The 12503-nt window shown below is 47.0% G+C and overlaps 1 protein-coding gene across 2 annotated transcripts in view; it reads right to left on the reverse strand.

Annotated features, from left to right (window-relative positions):
* The window catches only part of UNK (unk zinc finger), a 670943-nt gene that overhangs the window by 87948 nt on the left and 570492 nt on the right, over window positions 1–12503 (reverse strand). For both annotated transcript variants that reach the window (XM_086930733.1, XM_086930732.1), the window contains exon 12: window positions 4232–4333. In XM_086930733.1, coding sequence (XP_086786859.1) covers window positions 4232–4333 — 102 coding nt within the window. The remainder of the gene's footprint in view (window positions 1–4231; window positions 4334–12503) is intronic.

The following is a 12503-nucleotide window of genomic DNA, read 5'->3' on the forward strand; positions in this document are numbered from 1 at the left end:
TACCCCCTCGCCAATTCTGGCGACGGGGGTAGCATTTCACCCTTTTAGAGGGACACGACATGTATGTAACTGTGAACCCCGGTTAAAGTTAACTCGAGCCTCAGTATCACAAAATGGATGCTGTCACCACAGACACAAGTCTGACCTCCTGCTGCTGGGAGTCCTTCCAGCGAGGGAGGCCTGGACAAAGGGTTTCCTGCCTTGGGAGGTGCTAGCACCACCCCAGACAGGATTTTATGTATTAGGTAGGACAGGCTGAAAGGAATGAGACATGCCTGGGGCACACAAAGTGTCCCTGTGCATACCCCGGTTCAAACCAGTTGCTGGGGCACTCCAGCCCCAGCTCTGGCGCAAAACCTGACAAAGGATAGGGGGTGTAACCCCCCCCTTCCTGGTCCCACCCATGGGAGGGATCTAGTCGCAGTACAGCCCCCTTTAGGAGAATAAAGGTAGGAGCTGGTCCCATTCCAAATTAGATTACTCCTGATTTGAAACTCTACAAGAAGAAACTCTGGACTTCGACGTTCTGCTCCACAGAAGACTTAAGAAATCTCCCTTGTGGCCAAGGAGTGACCACCCTGCAGCAGCAGGCACCATCAAGTGTCCTAGCGGTTCACTTTGTCGTCCTTTCTGCCGGAACCAGACTTCAGAGCCCGACGAGATCTGGACTTCCAGACCTCTCCGACCTCTACCTACATCTGCAGCACAGCTGAGATCCGTGGGTGCGACGAGACACGTGGGACCGGCCATCTTGAAGAAACTGCACTTCGCTTCCAGCACGACTTCAGAGGCATCCTCGAGAAAGTGCTTTGGGGATTGAGGTGCCCCAGCCCCGAGCAGCTCCTGCACAGAAGATCAGCCCTCCAGCATCCATGAGATCTGCGTGGGGCCCTTTTGCTTGATTGCTGCTCGACGCGTTGTCTGGTCACTTGCCGGCTGGCGGCCTCCTAGACGACGATCCACGACATCTACACCGCTGGTCTGGTTGCTCCAGACTGGCCCTTGCTTCCCTGCAAAGGAGAATTACCCCGGACCCTCCTGGTCCGCACCAGATGCCTTTTCCACTCAACGCGTGGGTTGCCTTTGCCAAGGCCTGTTGACTCCGAATCCGGATCCAACACCGCCGACAGCGAGAGCCTGCGTGGGACAGCTCGTGCCTCCATCCTGGTGGTCGAAGACACCTCCTGGTCCACGTGGCTGCAGAGTCAAGCGTCCACTCTTCACCTGATCGCGACGACAGCATCTTGTTCCTTCCTGGTTCCACTACAGTCACTGGCTAGTGACTGTGAACATTGTCCCCTCTGCTTTCAGGTCTCCATCTTCCTTGATCCACCCTTGGATCACTCCGGACAGCTTCCTCCTGGTCGCCTGCAGCCTCTTTTCTTCAAAGCTCCATTGACTTCAACACGGAAACCCGACACACTTTCAAGCCTATGCACCCGCAGCCCTTGGGTGAGGTAACGACAGCATTTTGGTGCTCAAGGGTAGATTGACTCTCCTAGTGTCCAGGTATCCAGACGTTTTAGTCCTAACTAATCAGAACTGTCTATTACTTACCTTTTCGTAAATTGTACTGTCCATTGACTTTGTTACGCATCTCGCGTATGAGTTCACTCTGCACACGCGTCCCGTGGGCCTCCTGCTCCTTACTTAAGGTTAGGGTACTGTAGTCCCAGCGATCCTACAGCCTCTGGACACCTCCATTCCTTCTATCGATTTCCTTATACCATTTACTTAGTATATGGTTTGTCGTGCCCCTAGTGCAACTTGTGCAACTTAAACGTATTTTTCTTAAGAGTCTTGTCATGTGCTCAGCCCTCTGATCTCAAAGACTTTAGAGGTGTTTTGTTAGTAATAAATAGATTGTTTATTTTCATAACAACCTGTGTGGTGTCCTTTCATTTGGTATTCAAGGGGTTATATGTTGTAAAACAGTTGGCTTCACAAGCCAAAAGAGTTTAGCTTAAGACTGCTTTGTCCATGCTACCATTAGGATAGCTGGTCTATAAGGTTGACTTACAACCAATCACCATACGGGTTGCTTGGACTGATATATGATGCTCACAAGTTCTAGTGATCACCTTGTATCAGGCCAACTTCTCACAGAGGCGTCGACGGTGCCACCGACGTCGGTGTCGTGGACGGACCAGTAACCGTCTGTGGAACAGCAATCTTCGTCGGCGTCGACAATACTTTCGTCGACGAGGCAATTGTCGTCGCCGATGATTTAGATGACGAGGTAATCTTCGTCTACGGTGTGGCTGTCGACGATGACGTCGTTGACGGGAGTGTCTTCTTAGTCGACGATGACGTCGTCGACGGTATGGTAATCCTCGTCGACTAGGATGACGTCGCCAGGATGGTGATCTTCGTCGACGATGAGCGCGTTGACGGTATGACTTTCGTCGACGCATGTGTCGACGACGAAGCTCTCGTCGACGGTACCTTCAAAATCTTCGTCGACGGAGGGGCATCGACGATCGATGGCATTATCTTCGGTGACGGGATGGGACGAACCGTTACCTGAACCAGCGTAGACGGTGAGTAAGCTGAAGACATCACCATTTCAGGTCTTGGGGAGGAGAATATTACCGTCCATGTTGAAGCATCGACGTTAAGAAACGTCGACGGTGGAGCCATCGTCCACGCTGAAGACGACGAGGTTTTTCTCTGAAGTAATATTTTATGAGAAGCGGTCTTGGAAGATGTAGATTTTCCAGTTTTCCTTGGGGGCGTACCAGGACCAGATTTAAAAGGTGGAGAAGCCTTTTTTTAAGTAGAAGTAGAAGGCACGCCAGAATCCTGAGAGGATTGGGCTTTCCTCAACACCTTTGCCCCAGGAGAAGCCTTCTCAACCTCAGCCTTCCTCTTTCTAGAGGACATAGTAGACCCAGAGGCTATACTTCCTACCTCAGAAACGGGGTTATCCTGGTCCTTGATTTTCTGGAGACACAGGAGAAGACGACCCTCTCTGTCCCTGAGGGTCTTTTGAGGAAAGGTTCTGCAGATCTTACACTCCTTTAACTCATGATCTGGATATAAACAATAAATACATTTCTTGTGAGGATCCTCCTTAAACAACCTCAGCTTCCCACAAGAATCACAGCCCCTGAAGAGGGATTCGGAAGTAGACATCTTTTAGAAGGTAAAAACCAACCAAAGTAATGAAGAAACTGAGCAAAGCTCAGGGACACTCCCTTCACACGAAGTGCGGTAGAAAATCTGAGAGCCTGAGCCTCTGAGGAGAACATTCTGGTGTGTGCTGTTGCCTGATTGGCTGCAGTTTGGTCTATACAAAATGACTAGGATAGTCATGAGTGTGGAAGTTTTTTTGTACTGTAGCTTGGGCTACTTTACTTCCTGGTTTGTTATTACCAAGGTTTTGGTGTTTCTAAAGGCATAATATTGCTTTTTTATGTACCGTGGGACTCCCACTCCAACAACGGGAAATGATTCAGGCATGTGAATCTATGAAAGACACCCCAATACTGGAGTATCAGCGGTTATTAGTCTAATGGGCAGACTCTAAAAAGGAAAAACTATCTCAACAGATAATTTCATGTCCTGTTTAACTTTCTTTTAGAAGATTTTCACCAATGAAAAATAAACATAGCCACATGCATTAAGTGCAACCAATGGGAAAACTCCAAGTATTTTCATTACTTTTAATGCAGATTAGACACAAAAATCAATATTGTTGTTCAATCGAAAAGACAACTAAATTAAAGGGAGCCAATGCAAAAGGATAATAGATGGGTAAAATAAAAAAAAGCAATCTGTTCAGAAAAATATACCACAAGAGATAGTACATATTTATTAATAGTAACAGTTAAAATATGAATAAGGTGACAGAAGGTGGCTGTGAGAAGAGGGTGGGAAACGTCCCTCACAGGTTCACAGAGTATAAAGGTAGATGAAGACACGTCCTTTACTGGCCTACATTTGGAGACGATGCAATGGAGTGGAAGATGCTTAAAATAATCTGCTCTTAATATGAAAATAATGAGAGGGACCTCATTGTCAAGGTTTCTTGATTGTTCAATGCCATTTCCTACCCTAGCTTATCAGTTGTGCGGGATTTACCCTCTAAAATGCAATACATTTATAAGTAATGCTGGATCATAAATCGGATAATTATGCAGTACAGCAGCAAAGGGATCACAGGATTTACAAACGTGATCAAAGCATTCAGAAAATAAGCCAGTTGATCGATTATTACCTGCACACTTACCTCTCATGATGCCACCTGAGTGGGGGGCCGGACTGCTATCAAAGGACTTCTCCAGAGCAGCCACTCCAAACTCATTGAGGTCCAAGTCATCCAACGCAGACTCTGTGGGAGGGGGCAGAGACAAAGGGAACTAAGAAATTTTCAGGGGGTGGACAGAAAAGAAAAGGGAACAGGAGAGGAGTCAGCAGAGGAAGAAAGTAGATCAGACAGACAATGAGAAGAAGGGAGGACTGAAGAGCTCTGACAAGAGAGATGAGAGAACAGACTAAAGACAGTTAGCAGAAATTAGGGGACTGATCAGGAACAACAATCATGGCCAAAAAGGAGAAACCGAGAATGCTGGAGAGGCCAGGACTAATCTGTCCGGCAATGAGAAGGATAGAAGAGATCAAATATGGACAAAGAAGGGAGAAATAAGAGATTGATGGAGGGTCATGGACTAATCTGACAGGCAAAGAGATGGATAAGAGATCAAAGAGGATGAAAACAACAGGAGTGAAAGTAAGGAGGAAGGGACATAGAGAAAGGAGGAGGGTAGAGCTCAGAGAGGTGGTAATGGTTCTCAAATGACAATCAACGAGGCTGGAACGGAGGAGAAAGTAGACAGTAAAGAGGGGAAGGATGAAAACAGTCAAAACTCAACAAGGAAAGAAAGGAGTAAGGATCAGAGACAAAAAGTGGAATCAGACATCGAAGGGGACAAAAGTGAATGTAATAAACGATGAAAGAGTAGGAGCTATGAAAAACACTGAAGAGAAAGAAGGGATCTGTGAGAATGAGGAGGGACCATGAACACAGAGAAATTAGAAGAGGCATAAGAAAAAGATCAAAAGGGGAGAGCTCAAGGCAGAAACTAGAACCATAAGGCAGGAGGAGAGATAAGAAACCTGAACTAATGAAGAGGGATCACACAAGGATGGAGGGTAGGGTAAATCAGAAAGACAATTAGTAGGGAAAGGAGCACATCTGTCAGGCAATGCCACAACTAAGAAAGGGCAATAAGACAGTGAGCTAGGGAGAAAGATCAGAGTCAAAGAGGCAGAGTTGCTAACTGACACCATCAAAGCTACCTTTAGTGAGGTCAGGTTCTTTAGCGAACAGCTCTCAGTATTCCAGAACTTGAACCTTTTCCCCATTATTGGTATGGATCTACAGGTCACAGTATGCAGAGCACCTGTAAATGACTGATAGTGGTTGGATCATCATCTCTTTTGCAGAGGATCTGAGGAAAGTGCAACCCTTTCAGAAGTCACACTGCCTGTCATGTTGTAACGCACATTACTGGAAAGTAGTGCCTCAGAGCACTAGTAGACAAAAAGCACAAAAAAACATCAATGTACTGGGTACCAATTCTAGGACAGTTCTTTCGATGCCAAAGTTTTGGACTTGCAGAAGGCCTCGAATAGCACAGAATTAAAGCTGGCAGGACTAGAGCAGAAGTTGGCAAGACTAAATTAGAGTTAGATAAAGGGCAAAGAATCCAACAGCAGATGTAGGCATGGGGAGTTGCAATACACTGGTTCAATGATAAAGGGTCCTTTTCACACTGATAGAATGGAATGGGGCTGGACTTTGGAAAGGACCCACCTAACGGGAAGGGGCTGGTTCCAGAACAGCAATCACTTGAGATAAATGGGATGGCCAAACAGAAATGGTGTTAAAGTTTGGTGGTCATCATAGAAAAGAGTTTGAATTTGTCGATCACATTAGTATAGAGGTGTCAGAATCGGTCTGTATGGGCCGCAGTCCGCGCAATGCGTGGGGTTTGAATGCCTCGATTCCTTGAACCACAAATCCCAGAGGGCCAAGGGTGAAGCTGCGCGAGACGTTAGCCGCGCAGCCCAGGAAACATAAACCAGACTTACAGTGAAATCGAAGCCGATAATTGTGGTGAGCCGGAGAGAAGAGAGGTCGTGCATTCTTGGTGATAATCGTGAGTAGGAGTTATAGTGTGTTTTCCGGCTGGGAACACACGGAATCGGAAACCAGTTGAACTTGCGCTGTGTGCATTTCAGGGAGAAGACTGACACGGCCGTGTTCGTCAGTTTCCCCCTTTTGCCTCCTTTGAAGTACTTGTGTTGGTTTTCTCGTATGAAAGAGAATCGCGGCTGCGTTTTTTTGCCTGGGCAAATCCTCTGGATAAACATCATACAAATCGGAGAGAACAATTCTGGAATAGTTATTTAATGTTGTACATTTGGGGAGCATCAACAAAGCTCACAGTGCAGTGAGTGTTACTGAACTACTAATTACGGACAAGTGCAAGTTACACTACCGATAATACAGTTTATGATTTGATTGCGGGAAGAAACATTTCCAAGGTGCATTTAACCTTCCGCCTATCGTTTGTTCTCTGTTTTCTTTCGACAACTTGTTTGTGTTTTATTTTACACTGCAGGAGAGGAACCAGGGGGGTACCTAGTTTAACGGAAGAGTGGCACAAGGCAGAACATTGTCAGGAATTGGTATGTGAGGTGTATTAAGAAGCCTATAGTACATGGTGAAACTGTTGTATATTTCATGTGCACCCCTTTGTTCTTTCCTTACCAGATTGTTACCACTGATAGGCCCTTCCCTCCCTCTCCTGCATTTAAAGAAATTGAGTTTTCCTTTTCAGGTATGCATGACTACTAGTGGGAAAAGAGTCCTATTCACCTATAGGGTGATTCTGTATCCTAGGGTAGATAGGGAGGGGTGTGAAACTAAATCCCTTGTCTTTGTCATTTCAGATCTCCCTCCCCGCTGTCCCCTTCCTTTCCCGCGATTGCGGAACCCTCCTACTGGTCTGTGAATTATGCCAGGTCACGGGTTGGGTGCATGAGAGCGGGTATCGGACTTTCAACACAGCCCCGAGGAGACGTGTGTCGGAGCCTGACAGAATTATCGGCCCAAGAAATCAATCCTCCTCTTGGCTGTGTTGAAAGAAAATGGCCACTATGGACGACGTTCTGGCTGCCCTAACTTTAGTTCAAACGGAACTAGCTGCCTCCAATAGAGAGGTCGCTGCTTCCAGAGTGGAAAACGCTCAGATAAAGGCCCGTTTACAAGTAAATCCATTTAGTGCAGGGCTAGCACTTCTACTCCCCCGTCCCTAGTAGAAGAAATGCCCACACAAATTCCGCTAGCTCCCCCAGAGAGGTTTTATGGGGATAACAAAAAGGTACAGGTGTTCATGACGCAAGTACGCCTACATTTCATGTGTAAACCAAAGATGTTTACGACAAATCAAGCCCGAGTGGCCTTTTTGATCTCTTACCTGGGTGGGGAAGCAGCTCAGTGGGCGGTTCCCATAGTCAGGAGAGATGATCCCCTACTACACGGTTGGGATGAATTCCGGTTGGAGTTCTAAAAGACCTTTGACCGTAGAGCTGAAACGTTTTCAGCAGACTGTGAGCTATTGGTTCTTAAACAAGGCACTTCTGATCTGGTCTCTTATCTGAACAACTTTTGTCGCCTGGTTGCTGAAACAGATTGGCCAGAGGTCAAACAGTCTGCTTTATTCTACCAAGGATTAAATGACTAAATGAAGGACGTGTTGGCACACATAGACCCTCAACCACGTACATGTTCTGCGCTCATAGAACTCGCTCTTCGTTTGGACCACCGCATAAGGGAGCGCAAAGGTGAACTACGAAAGAACGAGCCTGTAGTAATGGTACATGAGAGAGGAGGAGGGAATAGTGAAAAACCTACGTCCGCTCAAGAGGCTATGGAGATTGGGGCTGTTCGGGCTTCCTTGTCCTTTAGCGAGAAAGAACACCGCAGAAAGAACGGACTTTGTTTATATTGTGGAAAAAAGGGGCATTACCTAAGGGAGTGCCCAGTGAAACCAAAACCCGGAAGGTTCAGGACTGGTCAAGCCGCAGCTGGAACCATGGAGGAGAAATCGGAAAACTCCAAAGCTTGAGAGTGAACGGTGGGGAACCCTCAAGCCAAACCACTATCCCTTCAATTATGGCCTGTTGCGAACAAGAAAAGAATCATGTCTTACTGTCTATGTTACTGGTGATGGAAACTGGAGAACAAGGTGTAAAGGCTATGGTGGACTCCGGAGCCACTGGGTGTTTTATGGATTATTCAGAGGCAGAAAGGCTGGGTATACCGCTCATTGAAAAGAAACAACCTGAACCAGTATATGCGGTGGATGGTAGTGAACTGATTGCAGGACCCATAAGATACCACACGCCAGAATATCGGTGCATCAGTAATGACCTGCATCAAGAGACCATTTCCTTTAATATTATCCAAGCACCGCAGTATGGCATCATTTTGGGGCTTCCTTGGCTTCAAAAACATGAACCTTACATCCATTGGTCCTCGAGGACGATCAAATTCGTCTGAGTTTTGTAAGGAACAGTGTTTGGTTCCTACTGTGAGTCCTTCTCAGACTTTGGCAAGAATTTACAACATCGCCACAGCGGCCGAGAAAGAAGTACAACTCCTGTCGTGTTATGCCGAGTACGCAAAGGTATTCAGTGAAGAGCAGGCGGAGGCACTCCCGCCTCACAGACCATTCGATTGTCGCATTGACCTGGTTCCAGGAGCAGTAATACCGAACGGCAGGCTTTACGCTCTTACTGTACCGGAAAATGAATATCTGAGAACATATCTGGACAAGTATTTGGCTTTAGGGTATATACGTCCCTCTCGTCGCCTGCATCTTCGCCCTTATTTTTTATACCGAAAGCCAACGGGGATAAGAGGTGTTGCATAGATTATCGCGCCTTGAACACCATCACGGTAAAAAAACAATATCCTTTACCTCTGATTCCTGTCTTGTTAGAACAAGTCAGAACGGCCACCATTTACACGAAGTTGGATTTGCGAGGAGCTTACCACCTGGTCCGCATAAGAAGGGGCGATGAATGGAAGACGGCCTTCAAGACGCGGTATGGGCTCTTCGAGTATCTAGTGATGCCCTTTGGACTGTGCAACGCCCCCGCCGCGTTTCAATTTTTTTAAAACGAGGTGTTGAGGGAGTTCCTAGACCTCTTTGTTGTCGTATACATCGACGATATCCTGGTATACTCCACCAAGACGAGTGAACATCAATTTCATGTGAAACAGGTGTTGGGTGCCCTGATGAAACATCATCTCTATTGTAGGATCACAAAATGCGAATTTCATGTAACCACCGTCGAGTTTTTGGGAGTGATGCTTACACCTTCAGGCCAGGTCATGGCTGAAAGAAAAGTGCAAGCCATAAAAGAATGGCCTCGCCCATGCACAGTCAAAGACGTACAATGTCTGTTGGGGTTTGCGAACTTTTACAGGAGGTTCATCTGTGGATTCTCTGCCCTGGTAACCCCCTTGACCCGTCTGACGAGGAAGAATGTTCCGTTTCATTGGAATGCTGAGGCACAACAAGCGTTTGATGGGTTGAAAGACGCATTCATCAGTGCTCCTGTACTAACGCATGCCAATCCCGCCTTGCCATTTATTGTAGAAGCTGATGCGTCCGAAGTCGCCTTGGGGGCGGTTCTATCACAACGACAAGAAGACACAGGCATGTTGCATCCTATCGCCTTTATGTCCAGAAAACTCAACCCGGCGGAAATCAATTACACGATAGCCGAAAAGGAGTTATTGGCTATAAGAGACGCCTTTGTGGAGTGGAGGCATTGGCTATTAGGAGCTGTTCATCAAGTAACGGTTTATACTGACCATCGCAACCTACAATTCATAGGAGCAGCCCATCACTTGACGCCCAGGCAATTACGCTGGATGCTATTCTTTGAGGAATATCAGTTCATAGTCACCTACAGACCCGGAGCGATGAACAAAAAAGCAGACGCACTGACCCGGCAGGAACATCCGGTGTTACATACTCAAACCCCGAACAGATCAATCATAGATCCATCTAAAGTGGTGTGTGTGACTCAAACCAGCGATTTTGTGCAATCCCTGCGTTCCGGGATACAATCATGTGTTTGGAGGACCTGGCTTCGGCATCATCCAGAATGGCAGTTGAGACAAGGAGTGGCCATGAAAGGGAAGCAAGCGCTAGTGCCCACTAAAGCCTTACAACGTATCGTGTTTCAATGGTGCCATGAAATGCCTAGCGCAGGACATATGGGATATGTCAAAACACTGGAAAAGGCATTAAGACAGTTTTGGTGGCCCTCCATTCGTCTAGATTTGAAACGATGGGGAAACCAGTGCATGCAATGTGCTAGAATGAAAGCAGACCGACAACAACCTCAAGGCCTTCTGCTACCCTTACCAACCCCCGAAATGCCTTGGGAAAGCATTTCTGTGGACTTCATAGTGGGTTTGCCAAAAGACCAAGGGAAAACGGCCATCATCGTAGTAGTTGACTTCCTTACTAAGATGGGCCATTTTATCGCTTGTGACAAAGTGCCTACTGCGGGTCATTTAGCTCATCTCTTGTTAACACAAATAGTTAGATTGCATGGTCTTCCGAAAGTGATAGTGTCGGACAGGGGGGCCCAATTCACTGCAGGGTTCTGGAAAGTGTGGTGTGCTGAGTTGCAGATTTCCTCTTCTTTATCAACCAGTTTCCATCCGCAGTCGGATGGCCAAACCGAGAGACTGAATCAGTCATTGAAACAGTACCTCCGCTGCTATGTTCAGGCAGACACTGATTCCTGGGTGGATTGGTTGTGGGTGGCGAAGCTAGCCTACAACACCACACAACACTCTTTGACACTCTCCTTTCTTTAGCAATTATGGTCACCACCCTAGGGTTACTCCCTTAATCCTCCCCAGAACCACTGTTCGATTGCCAGATGTCAAGGCACGATTCTTGCGCATTCGCAGGATTCTCCTGGCGACGCGCAAAAATCTTGTTCAGGGCAAGGGGAGATACAAGACTCAGGCTGATAAACATCGTAGACCGAGTCCTGTATATAAAAAAGGGGATTTGGTGTGGTTATCCACTAAACACATCAAATTCCGGAGGTATAGCGTGTTCAACCCTAAATTCATTGGGCCTTATCAGGTGGTGAGAATGGTTAATCCAGTGGCGGTGAAGTTACGGTTGCCTGCTCACTTACACATTCACCCTGTGTTTCACGTGTCCCTTCTGAAGCCTTCACGAAGCCCTGTCCATCGTCCTCCAGTACCAGTATGGGTGCAGAATGAGTCTGAATACGAGGTGTTGCGAGTGTTGGACTCCAGATGGGTGAGGGGGAGACTGCAGTACCTGCTATCTTGGAAGGGTTATGGGCCCGAGGAGAACTCATGGGAACCTGCAGGGCTGTGCATGCTCCTCGGTTGGTGTCTCGATTTCACAGCCGCTTTCCCGATAAACCGGCTCCTGGCCAGCGCCCCTTGTAAAGGGGGATGTACTGTCAGAATCGGTCTGTATGGGCCGCTGTCCGCTCAATGCGTGGGGTTTGAATGCCTCGATTCCTTGAACCACAAATCCCAGAGGGCCAAGGGTGAAGCTGCACGAGACGTTAGCCGCGCAGCCCAGGAAATATAAACCAGACTTACAGTGAAATCGGAGCCGATAATTGTGGTGAGCAGGAGAGAAGAGAGGTCGTGCATTCTTGGTGATAATCGTGAGTAGGAGTTACGGTGTGTTTTCCGGCTGGGAACACACGGAATCTGAAACCAGTTGAACTTGCGCTGTGTGCATTTCAGGGAGAAGACGGACACGGCCTTGTTCGTCAGTTTCCCCCTTTTGCCTCCTTTGAAGTACTTGTGTTGGTTTTCTCGTATGAAAGAGAATCGCGGCTGCGTTTTTTCGCCTGGGGAAATCCTCTGGATAAACATCATACAAATCGGAGAGAACAATTCTGGAATAGTTATTTAATGTTGTACATTTGGGGAGCATCAACAAAGCTCACAGTGAAGTGAGTGTTACTGAACTACTAATTACGGACAAGTGCAAGTTACACTACCGATAATACAGTTTATGATTTGATTGCGGGAAGAAACATTTCCAAGGTGCATTTAACCTTCCGCCTATCGTTTGTTCTCTGTTTTCTTTCGACAACTTGTTTGTGTTTTATTTTACACTGCAGGAGAGGAACCAGTGGGGTACCTAGTTTAACGGAAGAGTGGAACAAGGCAGAACATTGTCAGGAATTGGTATGTGAGGTGTATTAAGAAACCTATAGTACATGGTGAAACTGTTGTATATTTCATGTGCACCCCTTTGTTCCTTCCTTACCAGATTGTTACCACTGATAGGCCCTTCCCTCCCTCTCCTGCATTTAAAGAAATTGAGTTTTCCTTTTCAGGTATGCATGACTACTAGTGGGAAAAGAGTCCTATTCACCTATAGGGTCATTCTGTATCCTAG

Source organism: Lissotriton vulgaris, chromosome 7, assembly GCF_964263255.1.
Source record: "Lissotriton vulgaris chromosome 7, aLisVul1.2, whole genome shotgun sequence".
In the NCBI taxonomy this organism is placed as follows: Eukaryota; Metazoa; Chordata; class Amphibia; order Caudata; family Salamandridae; genus Lissotriton; species Lissotriton vulgaris.